At 45.2% G+C, this 20,000-nt stretch overlaps 1 protein-coding gene across 9 annotated transcripts in view; it reads right to left on the bottom strand.

The window, feature by feature from the left end:
• satb1b (SATB homeobox 1b) overlaps positions 1-20,000 on the bottom strand; it is a 72,772-nt gene that overhangs the window by 19,030 nt on the left and 33,742 nt on the right. For 5 of the 9 annotated variants that reach the window (XM_084053559.1, XM_084053564.1, XM_084053563.1 and 2 more), the window contains 4 exons: positions 18,942-19,546; positions 10,022-10,234; positions 6,773-6,844; positions 5,598-5,795 (listed from right to left, as the gene is read on the bottom strand). In XM_084053559.1, the coding sequence (XP_083909685.1) occupies positions 5,598-5,795; positions 6,773-6,844; positions 10,022-10,234; positions 18,942-19,546 (1,088 nt within the window). The remainder of the gene's footprint in view (positions 1-5,597; positions 5,796-6,772; positions 6,845-10,021; positions 10,235-18,941; positions 19,547-20,000) is intronic. The other 4 variants (XM_084053562.1, XM_084053567.1, XM_084053561.1 and 1 more) reach the window with 3 other exon arrangements.

Here is a 20,000-nt window from a genome sequence, read left to right as displayed (position 1 = left end):
CATTACCCCAATAACCACTTGAGCCCTACCTTTACTGTACTTCAGCTATAGCAGATCTAAAAGCTTGCGATGCCTTGTGAGCTTGTACATCTGCACATTTCAAGTCTGAAAATGTTTGAAACATTTGAGGACTTTATATAGTCTACAGTGTAACAGGTATTTCTACGTTGTACTACAAATATAACTACTGTACTTGTACTGAAGTAGAAGAAACGTAAGTAAAGCACTTTTCCCACCACTGATCCTAGGCCTCCTGAACCTGTACGACGACAAACACGATGGCAGGCTGGGAGAGGAAATGAAAGTCCTGTTAGAAACAGGAAGTAGACAGGGTCAGTGATCCTGTCGAACACACTCCTTTTCTACTCACATCCCTTCTCTGTCATTACATCTCTGTCACTCCCCCCCCACCCACACACACCTCTGCCACTCCAGACCAGTGAGGCACTCAGTACCACCCCCTCTCCTCCCCTCACCCCACCCTGCCCCACCCCCCTGGGAGTGCCGTGCCAGCCGGGTGCAGGGTGACAGATGGCACACACCATCTCTGTCTCCCTGTACCCCAACCCCCCCCCCCAAATGCATCGGTCCCCTCCACTCCTCTCCCCTACCCACCCCAACACACACACACACACACACACACGCACACACACACACACACACACACACACACACACACACACACACACACACACACACACACACACACACACACACACACACACACACACACACACACACACACACACACACACACTAGCACATTGTGCAGCGGCGGACCAGATCAGTGCCATTCTGTCTCATTAGAGCCTGGCTAATTAGCGAAGCCTCTTCCAGGGAGGAACGAGGGGAGCAGGAGACAGTGAGAGCTGGAGGCGGGGTAACGGTGGGGTAACGGGGTTCAGAGGCATCCGGTATTCTGCTGGTCACCGAGGAGTCGAAGGGCTTTGAGCCCCCCGCGGAGCCGGGGGGTCCTGCAGAGCTTGTTTTGTGACAGCAGGGACTCTGATTCCTTTTCGTTGTGTAATTTCTCAAAGGAAGTGTCGGGGTTGTTTGGACACCAAAGCCATGCCCCCCCCCCCCCCCCACAACCCCAGCTCCCCTGGGTATCCTCTCAAATCCATTGCCTTTGCACTTCGGTATCCAAACAGCTAAGCTAAAAGGGTGGTGGCCTGTTAGCAAGCCGTCCCCTCTTGAATCGGCTGAAAAAGTTGCACTGTAGCCCCCTTAATAATTTCGCCGCCAACACAAAGCTGTTCACAAGATAGCCTGCACCTCTGCAAGCTCAAATCAAATGGGGCGTTGACTAATGCCTGCTTCTGGCAGTGTTGTGGCTGGACTTGAACCAACATAACGCAGTTGTTCCCTCCAAGTCTGACATCTCCCACAGCTAAATGGAGACAAAGCGTTCTTGGAGCGTTTGATCACTTTGAATCAGATAGGAATGGATTATGACTAATGAGTCTGTATTTATCGAAAGGTAAAAAATAATAGCAGTCTAATACGTCAAAATGACTGTGTCGACTGAAAGATATATCGTGCCCCAACTTGAACTGAATGTGGGCCATTCATCTGGTGGAGTGATATGGCTTATGCTTAATTTATATGCGACGCGTTGTGAGCTTGTACATCTGCTATTGTCAGCACGCAACACCGTTGTTTGACAAAGTATAAATCAGGCTTTAGGTTAGACTCGCTGCTCTACAGTTACTGCTCTGAGATTGTGGCCATAAAATGAGAGTGATTGAAATGCTATGTTGAATGTGAGAGAGACATAAAGAGAGAGAGAGAGAGAGCAAGAGCGAGAGAGGGTAGCTTGAGTAAGAATGAGAGAGAGAGAGAGAGAGAGAGAGAGAGAGAGAGAGAGTAAGAGCGAGAGAGGGTAGCTTGAGTAAGAGTGTGAGAGAGAGAGAGAGAGAGAGAGAGAGACAGAGGGAGGGAGGGAGGGAGAGAGAGAGAGAGAGAGAGAGAGAGAGAGAGAGAGAGAGAGAGAGAGAGAGAGAGAGAGAGAGAGAGAGAGAGAGAGAGAGAGAGAGAGAGAGAGAGAGAGAGAGAGAGAGAGAGAGAGAGAGAGAGAGAGAGAGAGAGAGAGAGAGAGAGAGAGATACATAGCTGGCAGAGGCCTTCTGTGGTTACGAGCCCTATGAGGGGACAGGATGGCTGCATTCCAACCCCCCAACACACACACACACACACACACACACACACACACACACACACACACACACACACACACACACACACACACACACACACACACACACACACACACACACACACACACACACACACACACACACACTTACACCACACACACGCACAACACCAGGGCATATCATCATATACACACATTCAAATGAGGCAGCTCACATAAACACCTATGTTTGATGTACTAACCACACATGCATGAATGCACGCACGCGCAGACAGACACACGCATGCGCATCACGTACGCACGCTTGGCGCTCGCACACACATACACACACACACACACACACACACGCACACACACACACACACACACACACACACACACACACACACACACACACACACACACACACAGACAAACTCAGTGGAGCATGCAGTAATCAGTAAACTCCTGCTTACTGCTCTTCCACCCAAGGGACCACCACAGCTACCAGCCCCCCAGTACCTCTCCTCACGTCCCCTCCTCTTCTCTATCATCTCCATCACATCTATCACACTGCAAAGCACATACCCATACACCCCATGCATGCATATCCACTCAGCCCTTCCCAGATACCTCATAACAGTCCATGCAGGGCACCTGCATATCATTGCTGTCGGGTGGAAACCTTGTATGTCCAAAACTGTTACTTTTCAGAAACTGGAAAAAAAGAACATGCGTTTCAATGGATCCCATGTAGTTATTATTTAGTTTTAAGCTATTGTTCATGCTTTTCATTGGTTAAAGACAGACTTAATCACTTTCACAATTTTTCCAAAATAGCGACAACAGGAGATCTACAGTACAAGCTCAAAACGCGTCGCATTGTGAAAACTAGCACCGGCTATTTTCCCTACTTTTGTACGACACTGTTGTATGACGAAGAAGGCCTTAATTTACGGAAAAATATGGAGATATGAGGTTTCTGCCCGACCGCAACAATATGTGCCTGCTCTTTGAGCTGTGCCAGGGAGGCAGAGAGGGCACTGCACGCCAACTGGACACGCATGTACTGTACTGTACCAAACTCTACTGCCCTTCCCCCCATGGTTGTTCCCCCTGAACCCCATATGGGCCTCCTGCCAGCTTGTGAACATTGACCCCCCCCCCCATCCCCCTTCCCCTGCACTCGCCCTCTCTAGTACACATTCAAATCCAGAGTGTCAATTTAACTGTGAATGCGTACAAATGGATCTGGATCTTGCCATGCTCCAGACTCCAAAACCGACTGTTACGTTCTGGCCAACAAACAAACGCAGAGCTCATCACAATTTTTTGTTTATGAAGCTAAAACAGACCTTCAACTTAACCTTCACTTCACCAGGAGTCCCGGTGCTTACCCTATACCCTAACCTTAACCAGGAGTGAAAACACACATCCATTTCCCATCGGACATTTACAGAGATGTACTTTTGCGACTTGGTCGCTTGACCAGTACGTGGAAACCAGATGCAGAACGCTGGTTCTCTGGGCATAGCAGCCTGGTGTGGCACAGGGAACTGCCCTGGTGGTGGCACTGGTACTGGGGGCTGGGTAGTAACGGGGGGGAGACCAGCTGCCCGGGGAACGCCCATTACGAGATGGAGCCAGAGATAAGTGCTCTCCCAGGCCCCCTTTCACAGACGTAATTAGCACACTTCTTATCTGCTGCTCAATTCACATTCACACCCGCCCGCCATGAATGGAATGAGAGAGAGACAGAGAGGAAGAGAGCAAGAGAGAGAGAGAGAGAGAGAGAGAGAGAGAGAGAGAGAGAGAGAGAGAGAGAGAGAGAGTGAGAGACAGAGACAGAGAGGCAAGGGAACGAATAAGACGAGGCGCAGTGGAAACCTGTTCTCAGACAAATGATCATTTGAGAAGAGAGGCATTTGCGAGTTAATACCATGGTTGCTTCGCTTTCCCTTGCTTGCTCCCTCTCTCTCTCACTTTCTCTCTGTCTGTCTGTCTTCTCTGTCTCCGTCTCTCTGCCCCCCCCCTCTCTCTCCTTCTCCATCCTTCCAAGGAGTCTTTGAACTCCTGAACAAAAACAGTGGTTTGTGCATCAAACTGCAATTTGGTAAAACAAAACTATCTGAGGCTATAATCATCCTAATCAGCAAGAAAAAATAAAGCCTGCGCAGATATTTCACGATAATTCTGCCCTTGGTGATCTATCCCCCCTCCATCTTCTCCATCAAGCACAATTGTGAAAATCTTCCCAAATGTGCCTCTGACAGACACGTTGAAAACCTCTAATAATAACGCCTTGCTCCGCATTTTCTTTAATTACTTTTAATAAAGAGTTAAACTATGTGACAGGTTATTTTTTTCCTGCTCGATGCGCACACAAGCTGGCATTGTGTGAGTGGGCTGTTGCACTCTGGGAGAAGATAACAGAGGCCCCCTTCGTCTAACTAGGGGAGCCATTCAGAGGATGGTTAATATAAACAGGTTTGTTTTGTGTTGAAACACTGTCGGCTGCCTGACTCTGAACCCACAATAAAGGAGACATATGTCATTATGCCCATAAATCACCACCATGGGTTTTGTAACGGACAGTTACAGTTTTTTTTTCTTCTTTTTTCTCTCTCTCTCTCTTTAGATGTTTTCCATTCATAGTAGGTGGTGTGCATCTAGTTTTGGTTGTGTTCTGGTGTTTTTTTAATGATGTTTTGTCAACCTCACTGGGAACTGTGGAACTCCAGAGGTGAGTTCAGATGTGATGTGGCATTATTTATCAACTCTTAAGTCTCTGTAAATACTGATGGGTGTGTGTGAAACTTTTCAAGCTTTTATGTCCACAGATATGAAATATTTTATTTACAGATGACACAGGAACTATTGGGTTAATAAAGAATAACAATAATAACTGAAATTAATAAATGCTCTTTTGCGTGTCTTGTATTAGTGGACATTATTTTTTGCAATTCTGAGAGCATTTTTTAGGAGCTGGAAAGGAACACATACTTGCAGAAAAGACCACTAAATAAATAAAGTGGTAAAAGAAAAAGTGAATCAGATATCCTGACATTTTGACATCAGAACTTCAAGTGTGTGACCAAATGTGTCTTTTGTAATCTGTGTGTGTGTGTGTGTGTGTGTGTGTGTGTGTGTGTGTGTGTGTGTGTGTGTGTGTGTGTGTGTGTGTGTGTGTGTGTGTGTGTGTGTGTGTGTGTGTGTGTGTGTGTGTGTGTGTGTGTGTGTGCGCGTGCGTGCGCGCGCGTGTACATGTGTATGTACCTAATCTCTCAAGACAGATTCTGCTAACAGCAGAATCTGTCAGCACCACTGCCCTGAACATGTAGTGTTGTTGTTAGTGGGAATAAACACAGAAGAACCAGGGAGGAAGTGGACTAAGAAAGGGGAGGAGCCAAACAGAGTTCCTGTTTCTACACAAAAAAGAAGCAGTTCCCAGATTGGTATGTACCTGGCTCTTGGAGGCGGCCACCTTGGCGAACAGAGCCTGGGACACCTTGGCTCTCTTCATCTCCTGCTGGATCTCATCATAAATGGTGGAGTTGATATTGAGGATGCAGCTCTCTGTCTTGCCGTTCCACTCGCTGGGCACAGGGGACGGCTTCATCTGGTGCAGAGCAAGGAAATGGTTCGAAAGAGGGGACGAGCACTGTACACAGTAAAGTCCAGTGTTAATTTAACTCTGAATGTGTACAAATAGAACAAAATGGACCAGTAGGTTATATGAGTACATTCCCTGAGTTAGAAATGGATAAATGAACACTGAGGATTTTACCGTGTATGCCATTACTTTGGTTGATTGATCGATTGAATACTTTATTAACAGTTTGCAAAAAGTACAGTGGTACGATGACACAATGATGCTGAAAGGATAACACAAAAAGCTCTGAGGGCTTATTTCCATTGTTTCCACTTCAAAACCTCTTTCTCCCCCGGGCCTCATTCTATTGATGATTGTATTCCAGTTTAAAAAAACAAGTTGCTTGGTTACATGATAGTCGACCGGAGCACGATGGTTGATTGTCTAAAGATTGTTCATCACAAGTATATCACATATTATGAAACAACAGCCAGTTGACACAAAATCTATAATCATGTGTTGCACGCCAGAACAACGTACTGTATTTTTTTTTGTTACTGTTGTCATTTCTGATAACTATAGCCTTCCTAAGTCTACTGTATCTTTGTATTTGTGTGATATGTTGTCCAACTACAAATGTATTGTCGTCTTATAACATTTTGACTAAGATTTAACCACATACTGACCGAAAATATAGTTTGTATTTGAAATAAAATAAGTTCATAGGTTGTATGCTATGTTGATATGCGACATGTCATATGCCGTGCAAACAGCACATTACTCCATGAGGACCACTGTACCATATTAATATAATAATGAATGGCATGTTGGGGAACGATAAGCTAGTATGAGTCATTTCTGTAGTAAGCATGTGTGTGCGTGTGCGACTGTGCGTATGTGTGCGTGTGCGTGTGCGTGTGCGTGTGCGTGCGTGTGCGTGTGCGTGTGCGTGTGCGTGTGCGTGTGCGTGTGCGTGTGCGCGTGCGTGTGCGTGTGCGTGTGTGTGTGTGTGTGCATGTGTGTGTGTGCGTGTGTTGTTTGCTTACCGGGGAGATGCCCACAGGGATTCGGGGGTTCCAGTCTTCGGGTCTGACGGTGTTACAGTCTTCTCTCCTGGGCTGTAAGGGGTCAAAAACAGAACATGTCCATGTTTGTTCAGGCTCACAAGAGGGAATTGGACAAAACAAAAGCACGCGCAACCGCGCACACACTTGTAGGCACTCACACATGCATACATGAGCACATGAACAAGCGTTCACTTGCACTCTACACATACATGCATGCTGATGTACCCACATGCTCACATACGCAAACAAAGAAGTATTCTTCTTTGTAAGCACAGAGTGAAAAGATATTCTTACGTCAGTGTCATTGTTTGCTGATTAGAGAAATAAAATGCTAAAGCGAAATATCAAATCATGTTTCATTCAAGGGCTTGTCGTGTCTTGAGGAAACCTTTTCAGAGGGTAACAAATATCCAAATAAAAACATTACCCAAGAGCCATTAGCATACAAATCATTCGATATGAAAAAAAGGAAAAAAAGAGAGAGAAATCCATGGGTATGAGAACATGTTATTCAAATCAACCACTAATAACCCACACAGCTACATACTCGCAAAACAATGTGCGCTTGAAGAAACATATATTCAAACATTAGTCTAGACACCTAACATGAGCCCCTTTTGGGGCTTTATAAAAACAACAACAACCCCAAAAAAGGAAAAAAAAAGAATACCACATACAGTAATCCTAAAATGTGGTGGTGAAACTGGAATGTTGAAGCATTCCTGGATATTTAGGGCCATTTTACGATGGCTTGAATGCAAGCTTGTCAGTCTGAGAGGTAGGTTACCGTGTCAAGTTAATTGCTAAGGCCAGGACATGCGCTAACTGGCTCGGTTAGTTGAGCCACCCATCGGTACACGTGACACAAGACGTACGCCTGCATCTGTTTTTATGAGGTCTATAAAAATCCTCCTCTGTCTCTGACTCAATTGCCACCCTCACTGATTTATGTGGCTAAATTCACACCACATTGCTCCATAGGAGAGGCTGGCATATGGCCAGGTGTAGGTGTGTGGCTGTGTGTGGCTGTGTGTGTGTGTGTGTGTGTGTGTGTGTGTGTGTGTGTGTGTGTGTGTGTGTGTGTGTGTGTGTGTGTGTGTGTGTGTGTGTGTGTGTGTGTGTGTGTGTGTGTGTGTGTGTGTGTGTGTGTGTGCGCGCGCGTGTGCGTGTGTGCGTGTGCGTGTGCGCGAGCACGAGCACGAGCACGTGCCGTGTGTATGTGTGCTTGTCAACTGCCTTGGCGGCACACTGATTTACAATCATGATATATATCTATGGGTGCAAGTCATACAGGTGGGAATTTGTAAACAACTACAGGTATATTGACAGCGTGTCAACAGAATTGTAAAGTAAAAATAACAAAAAGGGTAAAACCAGTTTTTTTGTGTGTATATTTAGCATTTTGACAATGAAATGCTCCTCTCGTTGGCCAGCATGTGCACCAGTGAAGCCCTTACCTATCAATTCTATTTCTGTTATGTGATAGCCTCTGATGGCCCTGCAGGCAAACCTTTGTGGTTTGTTTTCAGAAATACTAAAGGTTCTCTGTAGATACTCAGATTGATGTAAACAGGACACAAGCGCACTTCTGATACTAATGTCTTGTAATTCGTGTAATGAAATGATTGAATCCTGAAAAGGTGGAGACACCTCCTGATCCTAGGCATTTGGGAAAGAGGACTGATGCAAACAGAATTAGGGCCATCAACAGAGGTATGTCTGATAGCCCAAAACCCTGCTGTTTAACTTCAATGCATCATCATACAAAGGTCCACTCTCTCACTCCGAAGCGTTGTCCTGAGCTGACACAGTCTTTCCATTGTAAGGACAGGCAGTGAACTGTAACGTGTCAAAACCACTGGTTCAGAAATGGCCTCTGTCATCCTGGCTTTGTAAGGGCAGCTGCTGTGATCTCAACATGCCGTTAAAAAGGGGAGTCTCCATTTTGGACCTGGGTGGCCCTGAGCTCGAAAGGAGAACCTCTTTCTCTAACTGTCTTTGCTTTTCTCCTCCATCTCTTTCTATGCGTCCTCACCAAACTCAAAGCTCCATCTTCAGCAGGGACAGGACAGGACAGAGGAGGCCTTTGTCAGCCCCTCTCACCTCCCAGACACACTTGACCGCACATCAAATGGGCTTAAGTGGCAAAAAGTTGCCATATACCTTTTTGAATGAGGAACTTTGATTTACGGTGCAAGTAGCCAAGTTGTGGCACGACAGTCAGAGAACATAAATTAGGAGCCTACTGACTGACAGACAGACAGACAGAGTGGTGCTGGATCTTTCAATGATCTTGTCATCACCGTGCCTAGTTTATTTTTAGAAAGGGAAGGTTGTTAATGGTGCATGATTGGCCATAGAAAAGGTCAAAATTAGCAAGCAAAATTAGCCCTTGTTTGTGTAGCCATTCTCCTCCTGTGAGTAGAGGATGAGAAGGATGCAGGAAATATGGTTGAGAACTAACATGCCGAATGTGATGTATGTTATCTAACTGCGACATTTGCTGTGTCCAGACAGCTTGATGGTTTGTCACAATAGGTATGTGACTCTGAGGTGTGTGACAGAATGCATAATGTGGTGGCTCTGTGACACCAGGATGTGTCAGTGAGTGGCATGTGTCTATGAGTGGCATGTGTCTGTGAGTGGCATGTGTCTCATGACATTTGCAAAAGTCCTCGACAATACATTCTGACATCCCAGGACGGAAAATAGCCGATCTACAAGCTCACAACACGTTGGCTGCGACAATTTGTGAGCTTGTAGAACACTGCCACACAACCAAGTATGAATCAAGCCTTACACTCCTTCGCAAGACCCTTTTGTCAATTGTCGCTCGAAGAAAATGGAATAAAAGTCTGTGTCAAAGCTGTTTTCTGTGGAATAATTATGTCATTTCTGTCTTAAGACACTCTCAACATCATCAGACCTCTATTTATGTACTATTCAGCTCTTACAGTACCCTGCCGCTGGATTTATGAAGGCATCACCTTCTGCCCTCACAATTTCCAACCTGTCAATCGATATCAACAATAAATTAAGAGTGGTGGTTGATGGTCGTGGTTTGAAACAGCTAGCTCAGCAGTAAAGGAACCATACATTTCAGTGCATGTAATTATGTATTCATGCTCCGTTTTTACATTGTGCCTTGTGACTTCAGGAGATTTTCAAGAAGTACTTCCTAAACTTCCTTTCTAATATGCGGTCTGCAGTGTTTTTAAACCTCGTTACCTGGACGGGCCGGATGGGCGGGGTGCTGATGAGCGGTGCGGGGCCCATGGCGGACGCTTGTGACAGGCTGCGCTCCCTCTCGTCCTGGTAGATGCGGTCTCGCTCGGCTTCGGGCAGCTGCAGGAAGTTCTGCATGGCACGAAGGTTGACCAGCAGAGACTGAGATGCCGTCTTGGGGTCCTCTTCCTTACGGAGGATCTCAGACAGCAGGCCCTGCATGGTGGCGGAGGGGAAGGGAGGGCAAAGGCAAGAGTGAGAGAGGCCCTGGCTGAGCAAGTGAAGCCTGAATTATACTTTGTTGTATGATGGTGTCGCCACCCGAAAATAGCCGCTCTACAAGTGTGACGCGTACCAATGTGAGCTTGTAGATCATCTATTTTCGGACTAGTCACATTAGAGTAATAATATTAGAGAACTCTTGACTAAGAGAGTAAGTGAGAGCCATCAATGTAAAAGAGACTCTGTAATGACAATGAAAATGTGAAGCTTTCATGTAACTTTGGTACATGCTAGTAAGCTAACACTGCCTTAGACACCCTGTATTAAGGTTGCTCTTTCATATATAGAGCTGGATTTACAGAACAATTTGCGGTGGGTATCATGCTCACATGTCATGTCTAATATGTGTGTGAAATTGACCAAATAAGCATAGGAGCTTCAAATCGCAGTTTACCACAAAGCTACCTGACATTGGGCAAATCAGGCTGTTTTAGGGCAGAATGGACTAATGGAGTTTATAATGGCATTAAATCATGTAGTCTGTTCAATATACTTTGCAATGCACGTTGCAACTATTCGCTTTGGGGAAATGGGGGAATTTCTGCACAGCTGAGGGAGTGTCAGTTTAGGAGACCTGCTCTGAGGGGTTAGATTCTCTGAGAAAGCCACAGAAGGCGAAATCCTCGCCTTCTCTGCCTCCTCCTCTCTCCTCCTCTGCCCTACCTTCCCCTCCGCCACCATGCAGGGCCTGCTGTCTGAGATCCTACGAAAGGAAGAGGAACCCAAGACGGCATCCCAGTCTCTGCTGGTCAACCTTTGTGCCAGAGAAAGCCACAGTGATTGCTACTGCTGGCTCGTCTCTTTTGCAATGAAAAAAAAAATTATATGCATCTCCTCATGATTAGAGTTGCATCATGTCAGTTATATGGCTTTATTTTGTTCAAAAAGTTTAAATGTGGAAATGCACAGTAAGATCATTGTCATTTTATTTAATTTTGTAATGCCAGAGAAGTTGTTTGTGGCAATAGAATGACTGTGTACATTATTCCAAATAAGGCTAAGACTTAGAGGATTCAAACAATGGTTAAATTGATGATTGGAGTGAATGTTATGAAATCAAGGTGGGAATAGATGGCATTGTCAAGTTTCCAGAGGATGCAACTCTGTATATTACACTTTCATTTATATTTCTTTCAGAAAGTCTAATTGTATAGACTCATACTGTACATTTTACATTTTGTCCTCATTGAAGTAGACTGGCTGTCTACATGGCTGTACTTTGGCATTCAGCTACTGCACTTTTTCTCACCCACAGACAATGCGGCCAGAGCAGATTGCGTAATTAACTGCAGCCCTTGTAAATGAGATGCTAGTTCTGTGCAGATCGCGGCTGCAGCATGTTGTTTCTGACCAGCCCACATAGTCCATGGTGCGCTTCAAATCCAAGTAAATCCAGCTCACAGTATCGTTCAAGAGACAAGAGGAGAGTCACTGGCCTGTGTTCTGCTTCTCTGTATTTAATTTTTGTTATTTAAAGGTAGGGTAAGTGATATTTTTGGGTTAAAACAAAAAGTATTTTGTTAAAAGGTTAAAGCTCGAAAACTATACGGTAACCTAGTTTTGCTGGTTAACCTGTATGGTCCTAACTGGGACAACCCCCAATTCTTCTCACAATTAATAGAAAAACTCCCCGATATGGACTCACATCTGCTCTTGATGGGAGGTGACTTTAACGTTTCTCTCCACCCAATTGATAAATCTAACCCAAAAAGTAACCAAACTATTTCTAAATCTGGAGCGACAATCTTGTCATTTATGGAGTCCTACGGAGTGTTCGACCCTTGGAGACACACCAACCGCACCTCTAAAAAGTACTCATTTTTCTCCCCAGTACACCTCTCCTATTCTAGGATCGATTTTTTCTTGATTGACCATAGGGCTATTTCCTTCGTCAGTAAAAGTCAGTATCATAGCATTGTGGTTTCTGACCACTGCCCCGTTCAACTAGATATGTCGTTTCCAAATTGCCCGGCACACCAGAGATCGTGGCAGCTTGATACGCTCCTATTGACGAAGAAATCATTCCGAAAGCTTATTTCCGATCAAATTGACCTGTTTTTGGAGCTCAACAGTACACCGGGAATGTCGTACTCTACTATTTGGGAATCGCTGAAGGCGTACCTTAGGGGCCAGGTTATCTCGTACGCAGCCCATAAGAAGAGGGAACGAACCAAGCGCCTCACGGAACTATCTCAACAGATTTCTGACGCCGACACTAGGCTAGCCAATGACCCCACGCCAGAACTGAATAAAGAGCGATTGCTGTTGCAAACAGAGTTCAACAACCTATCTATAAAACAAACGGAACGACTATTATTTAAAACAAAGCAAACATACTATGAACATGGAGAGAGGGCCGGGAGACTACTCTGCCACCAACTCAAACAATCTGCTGCTCATAGTGCGATCCCTGAGATCCGTCTTGCACCGGATGCAACCTCCACGCACCCGCAGATTATAAATGACAAATTTAAGGCATACTACACTAAATTGTACACCTCGCAAAGTTCGGTGGATGTTACGGAGATTGACTCATTTTTAGATGAATTGGAACTGGTCACGGTTGAAAAGGGGGATAAGGCTAATCTCAATGTCCCTATAAATGAAGCAGAAATATTGGAGGCAATTAGTTCTATGCAGAGCGGGAAGGCGCCCGGCCCCGACGGATTCCCCACAGAATTCTATAAGTCTTTTTCATCTAAATTGGCACCTTTCCTGTGTTTGCTGTTTAAAGAAATTGCCCAAGAAGGAACATTACCTCCCACTATGACCCAGGCGACGATAACAGTTCTACCTAAAAAAGGTAGAGACCCGCTGGACTGTGGATCCTACCGTCCCATCAGTCTTTTGTGCTGTGACTATAAGATTCTAACCAAAATCCTGTCGCGTCGTCTCGAGAGTGTTATACCTAAAGTCATTGATCCGGACCAAACAGGTTTCGTTCCCGGGAGACAATCATTTTACAACATGCGTAGACTGTTTGATGTAATCTACTCAACCCGCTCCACTACGGAACCAGAGGTCGTGCTCTCCCTAGACGCGGAGAAAGCCTTTGATCGCGTGGAGTGGGGCTACCTACTCAGAGTCCTAGAAAAAATGGAGTTCGGCCCGTCGTTTATCACATGGATACAAATTTTATATGACTCTCCTGCAGCCTCGGTGCGCACAAATTCCCTTAGATCGGACTACTTCACGCTACACAGAGGGACCCGGCAGGGCTGCAGCCTCTCCCCATACCTATTCGATTTAGCTATTGAGCCGTTAGCGGTAGCCTTGAGAAAGCAAAACAACATAGCGGGCATCACAAGAGGTCACTTATCACATAAGGTATCCCTATACGCTGATGACCTCCTGCTTTATATATCCAATCCTTTAGCATCCATCCCGGAACTCATAAAGCTTTTACAGGGCTTTGGGAGACTGTCAGGCTACAAACTAAACTTCTCTAAAAGCCTACTTTTCCCTATAAACGATCTGGCAACATCCCTCGATTATAGTAACTTCCCCTTTAAATTGGAACGCCAATCCTTCACCTACTTAGGTATCAAAGTTACTCAGTCATTCAAAGATCTTTATGATTTCAATTTCAAATTACTATTGGAACGCACCAAACAAGATCTCCAAAGATGGTCGCTTCTCCCTATTACATTGGCTGGCCGAGTGAATACGGTTAAAATGACAGTACTGCCGCGTTTCCTGTACCTATTTCAAATGATACCCATCTTACTTACCAAAGCTTGGTTTGGAAAACTGAACAGTCATATTACTACTTTTATCTGGGGCAACTCAGTTCCACGAATCAAAAGAGCTAGCCTGGAGATGCCTAAATGTGAGGGGGGAATGGGCTTGCCGAACTTTTTGTTCTATTATTGGTCGGCCAATATGTCCAAATTGAATTATTGGCTTTCCATGCATGAAACTGGCCAGGGACCAGCTTGGGTCTCAATGGAACTTAACCCTGATGTGTCGGTCCCATTGATTTCTGCCTTGAGCTGTCCCTTGCCTTTTGGCTTCGCCCTACAGGGTGTAAACCCGGTGGTTAAGCACACTATTAAAATATGGTTCCAATTCAGAAAGCATTTTGGCCTCAACAAGGCAGGCACGCTCCTTCCATTGGTTGGTAATCACCTGTTCCCCCCATCATTGAACGATGCGGCTTTTAAGATTTGGCATAGATCCGGCTTGGTTTATTTTGAAGACCTCTTCATTGAGGGTTCATTTGCCTCATTTGCGATGCTACAACAGGACAATGACATCCCGAAAACTCACTTCTTTAGATACCTACAGGTGCGCAGCTTTGCCCAAAAACACTTCCCGTTCCCCTCCTCACCGCCCAAAAACGCTATAAATACAATACTCGAACTCCATCCCTTAAGGAAAAAAAATATATCAAAGATCTATAATATAGTACAGGACATAAATCCTCTCTCCTTTGACACCACGAAATTGGCGTGGGAATCGGATCTGGATGTCACACTCTCAGAGGAGATCTGGTCTGATTGTTTGAAACGTATACACACTACCTCCTTATGTATAAGGCACAGCTTTATCCAATTTAAAGTCACACATAGACTTCATTATTCTAACGATAAGTTAGCCAAGATTTACCCTGATTTTGAGGCGGGATGTCCGAGATGTCAGCACAGACCAGCCACGCTGGGCCACATGTTTTGGTCGTGCAACTCATTGGTCAGGCTATGGGAGGGGATTTTTGAAGCGATTTCCTATATAGGTGGTGGAGAGGTGAATCCCTGCCCGGTGGTTGCCGTTTTTGGTGTGTCTCCGATCGGGGGACGGTTCACGGGTCTCCAAGCAAATGCTGTAGCATTCACTACACTGATGGCTCGCAGACTGATACTTAGACAATGGAAATCAAAGAAACCTCCCTCATTCCAACAATGGGTCAAAGAGGTACTCTCTATGTTACCCCTAGAGAAATTGAGGTATAATCGTAGCGGCTCCAAAGATAGATACATTAAAACCTGGACCCCTTTTGTAGAATTTGTTGAAAACATACCTTTCACTTAAATGCATACTCCTCTATATAATTGATGACGCCCAACAAAATCTGACCATATCAACCTCTGGCCGGAGGCCCACAAAACAGAGACGGCTGGATACAGAATATTTATTTTCTCATGTATTTTTTTATTCACCGATTTCAATAACAGAAATATCTACCTTGACTCAAAAAAGTACAACATATTTTGATGAGAGTTAAACTGTTTGACCTGTCTGTCTGTCCGTTTGTTTGTCTGTCTTGTCTTTTTCCTTTTTGGTAAGATATATATATATATTTTTTTATTATTATTATTATTATTATTATTATTTTTTTCTCATTTTTTGCAATGTCCTGTCTTTTTTTTTTGTCTTATGACCTTGGGGGGAGGGTTGGGGATTGGGGGAACAAGTTGTCATATATACGACTATTTACTTGTATCTTGTGTGTAAAAATGAAAAATAAAAACAAAGTGTTCAAAAAAAAAAAAGGTTAAAGCTCTATATTCTGATAGTAATAATTGCTATATAGTGTTTGTTCAGTAACAGGAGTCTACCCGTCTCTCCAGCTCTTTAATAAACAGAAAATACATTTTCCGATAAAAAATCTAAAAGGTCAAAATCTCAGCCAATCAGGAGAAAGTACCCATTTTTAAGCTTCATTTTTATAGTGTTCCAGTTCCAATTTTGCCTGCTCATTTCTTAGTGTCATCACTTCCAATTTCACTTGTTTAATCTATATCCTGATTGAGTTCTCTATCCTGATTGGATAAAATTGGAAATGAAACTGAAACTGAAACGAAAATGCATTTTCTGTTTAATAAAGAGCTGGAGAGACATGGAGACTCCTTTTACTGAACAAACACTCTATAGCAATGAGTACTATCAGAATATAGAGCTATTTAACACTTATTTTAACCAAAGAAAATCACTTACCCTACCTTTAACTTTTTTTTTGAAAGTCTCCATATTTCAACTTTTAATGTTGTTTTGTAAATAAATGCCCTTCTTAATCATGCAAAAGTGTCACACAAAAGTAGTAAAAATAGCAGATCTGCAAGCTCACTTTTTTATAAAATAAAAAAGGAAATTGTTTTGGACATACAAGGTTTCCACCCGACAGCAACGCTATACAACATAATATACAGAAATCCACATCAGTAAAGCAGAAGAACAGCTTTTCAAACACAGTGCTCTCCCAAGACCACAGATCGTTTTATAGGTTATTCCATGCCCAAGCTGCATAGAAAATGCCGTTTTGGGCCCAGACTGCTGGTGTAGCGGTCCCGGCACCTAGGCTCTAAAGTAGCCTGACAGCGCATCGTGGGTTCGAGTCCCGTTCCCGACGATCTTTGCTGCATGTCTCTGCCCATCTCTCTCTCCCTGTTTCCTGTCTGTCTCTACAGTAAATCTATAAATAAAGCCCAAAAAGCCCACAAAAATATCAACATTTTTTTCCCCCCATTTTGTCTAGATTTGTGAAAACCCAGGGTGCATTAACCACTTTAACGCCCCGGCCCTATTCTGGGCATGTCATAATAGGTGAACATTTGTGTAAAATAGGCAAACATTTTGTGGAAAATAGCAGATCTACACCTCACCATGCAAGCGTGTAGATGAGCTATTTTCAGCTGATCTAGAGATTGGTGTTGAGGGAAAAAGGAAAAAGGATTGGACCTATAGTATAGAGCCTTAACTAAATATATAGGGATTAAGTGGTTGAAAAGCAACCACTTGGAGCATAGTTGGTAACTACCAGAGCTGGGACAGAGAAGAGTACAGAGGTAACCTGAAAGTTTACCCAGTATCTTTTCATAGATAAAAAATAAACCAGTGTTGTTGTCTCCAAGTGGTCAATGATGTAAGCATTCCCAGAGGATAGGTTTACTTCCTGCATGCGCAGACATTGCTCTTGTACAGCAGGCAATCAGCTTATCCTCCGTTTGCTTTTCAATGGAGATGAATTCTGTCATTACAAGGCCCCATTATCAGAGACGTATGATTGGGCCTTTTCATCAGCTGTTGGTCACACACTGTGTGAACCAATGCTGTGCTTCCTCTTGCTATCAATAGGTGTGATTTTTGGCAATAAACCAGGATAATGGGAAAACATGAGCTATTTGATAACGGATGGTGATCCTCAGGAAAAGAGTGGCATCACAAATAAACCACATTTCAATGTCAGTGGAAAATTCATAATGAGCCCGTTTGCCCTGCTACACAGCATAATGTGACTCTGTGTAGCATTTCAACGGGGAGGCCAACAGTAGCCAGGCAAGCATAAACAGATACAGACATGAAGTCATAGACTAAGATAAGCTTTCACAAAGAAAGAGAGTGTGCACGGTTGTATAGAAGTATTTGGGAGATGGAGATATGCGTCTGATTGTGTGCGTGTGTGTGCGTGTGTGTGTGTGTGTGTGTGTGTGTGTGTGTGTGTGTGTGTGTGTGTGTGTGTGTGTGTGTGTGTGTGTGTGTGTGTGTGTGTGTGTGTGTGTGTGTGTGTGTGTGTGTGTGTGTGTGTGTGTGTGTGTGCGCGTGCGCGCGCGCGCGCGTGTGTTCATATGCCTGTACGTGCACGCGTCTGTCTGCCTGGCTGCCGGTGTGTCTGCGTATGCATTCTTCAGTCTGCGCATGTTTATCATTCCTCACCATCAGCCCTTTCCGTCTATCTCTCTGGTCAATCTGCTGCCCCCCCCCCCCCCCCCACCCCACTCACCAGCACCCCGCCCCCTACCCCCAAAAAAGACCCAGTACCTCCCCTGTTTCACCAGATCCACCCCCTGCATCCACACACATACAGCCCCCTTCATGTCACTGCACGCCTCCCCTCTAAATCCCCCCACCCCATTACCCTTGTCTTTTTATTAACACAGAGCAATGAAGCACACACACACACACACACACACACACACACACACACACACACACACACACACACACACACACACACACACGATAAATAATCCTCCAATGGCAGTCTCTTAGGCACATCACTAGGCTGATTCTTCATATCAATTAGAGATAAGACTGTGCGTGTATAAGTGCTTGCCAATTTGCACAAAAACACCACTGTCTGGTTCTGCCATTATACTGTACGTGCTCACACACGCACGCATGTGCGGTATGCACACTCACAAACACACACACACACACATAGATTTTTGGAGGGGGAGACAGAGAGAGAGCAGTACACACTGACTCCAGTAGATCCTTATCAGTGTATTATTTTTTTTACACCGTGACTTCAAAGGGAGTAGAGGTGTAATGAGGTTTGCTGTCACCTTCCTCCCCCATCCCAAACAAGCGCAACATCTAAACACCTTATCTGTGTGTGTGTGTGTGTGTGTGTGTGTGTGTGTGTGTGTGTGTGTGTGTGTGTGTGTGTGTGTGTGTATGTGTGTGTGTGTGTGTGTGTGTGTGTGTGTGTGTGTGTGTGTGTGTGGTGTGTGTGTGTGTGTGCGTGTGTGTGTGTGTGCGTTTAGGACGACCCAACCCACGTTATAAATCGTGTGAGTGTGTGTCTGTGTACATATGACTGTATGTCTGTCTCTAACCCCATTCATCACCAATGTCCCATGTCTTCCCTTCTGTACCCTAGTTGACCTGCATTGATCCCAATGTGCTTCCAGTGCCCCCTCACCTGGGTCCTGTTGAAGGCCACGCGGGCGAACACGGCCTGGGAGATGCCTGCCCGCTTCAGCTCGTCCCTCACCCACTGGTAGATGTCGACGGACACCTCGGAGTTGCAGGCCACCTGGGGCTCCAGAGGCTTGGTGAGCGAGTTGCGGTTGACCGGTGGGTGATTGAGGTACTGCTGCGACAGCGACTGCTGCGCCAGCAGCCGGTTGACCGCGTACTGTTGGTTGAGGATCTGCGCCATCACCAGCTGCTGGTTGACCAGCTGGGGGCTGATGGGCGTCGACACCAGGCCCGGGTGGTGCATGCCGGGGGGCAGCTGCGGCTGTCGGCCACCCGCCTGGCCCCCATGTGGCGGCGGCGGGCCGTGGGGCATCGGGACCGGCGAGGAGGGGGTCTGTTCGGCCGTGCTGCCCGGGATGGGCTGCTGCTGTTGCTGTTGCTGTTGCTGTTGCTGCTGTTGCTGCTGTTGCTGCTGCTGCTGCTGTTGCTGCTGCTGCTGCTGCTGGGAGAAGCCCAGGTGGTTGTGGTTGTGGCTGTGGTTGTGGTTGTGGCTGTGGCTGTGGTTGGAGCCGGGCGGGGAGAGGTCAGCCAAGCCATCCATCTCTGCTGTAGGGAGGAGAAGCAGGAGGAAGAGGAGGAAGAGGATGAGGAGATGCAAGACAGACGAGAGGAAAGAGAGACAGGTTGTCTATCAGTACAAATTCTGCTTTGAGTGTTGTAGCCTGATGACAGCACATGAAAGGAACAAGGAGATCCCAGTAATGGTTCAATTCAATAACAAAACAACATGACGCACCAGGTCTAATCACCTTGACCACAGTGTTCCATAATCAGCTATTTCATTGCATTACTCTGGTGTCAATCAAATCAAACCAGATCAAACTCGAGTTGATAGGAATTATTACTGTATCTTACACCTTGAATATCCCCCTCCCCTAAATGTGAAAGAAATAGTTGTATTTATTTATTTTTCACTTACTTACTTTTGTTTTATATAATTTAAGAAAACCTCTGCAGGCTCCTACAGGCCAACTGGAACTGATATGTTGTAAGTTATGGT

This window comes from Gymnoscopelus microlampas, assembly GCF_963454915.1.
Source record: "Gymnoscopelus microlampas genome assembly, chromosome: 3".
Taxonomy (NCBI): domain Eukaryota; kingdom Metazoa; phylum Chordata; class Actinopteri; order Myctophiformes; family Myctophidae; genus Gymnoscopelus; species Gymnoscopelus microlampas.
Note: the sequence above shows the minus strand (reverse complement) of the source record. Positions and strands in the feature narration are given on the sequence as shown.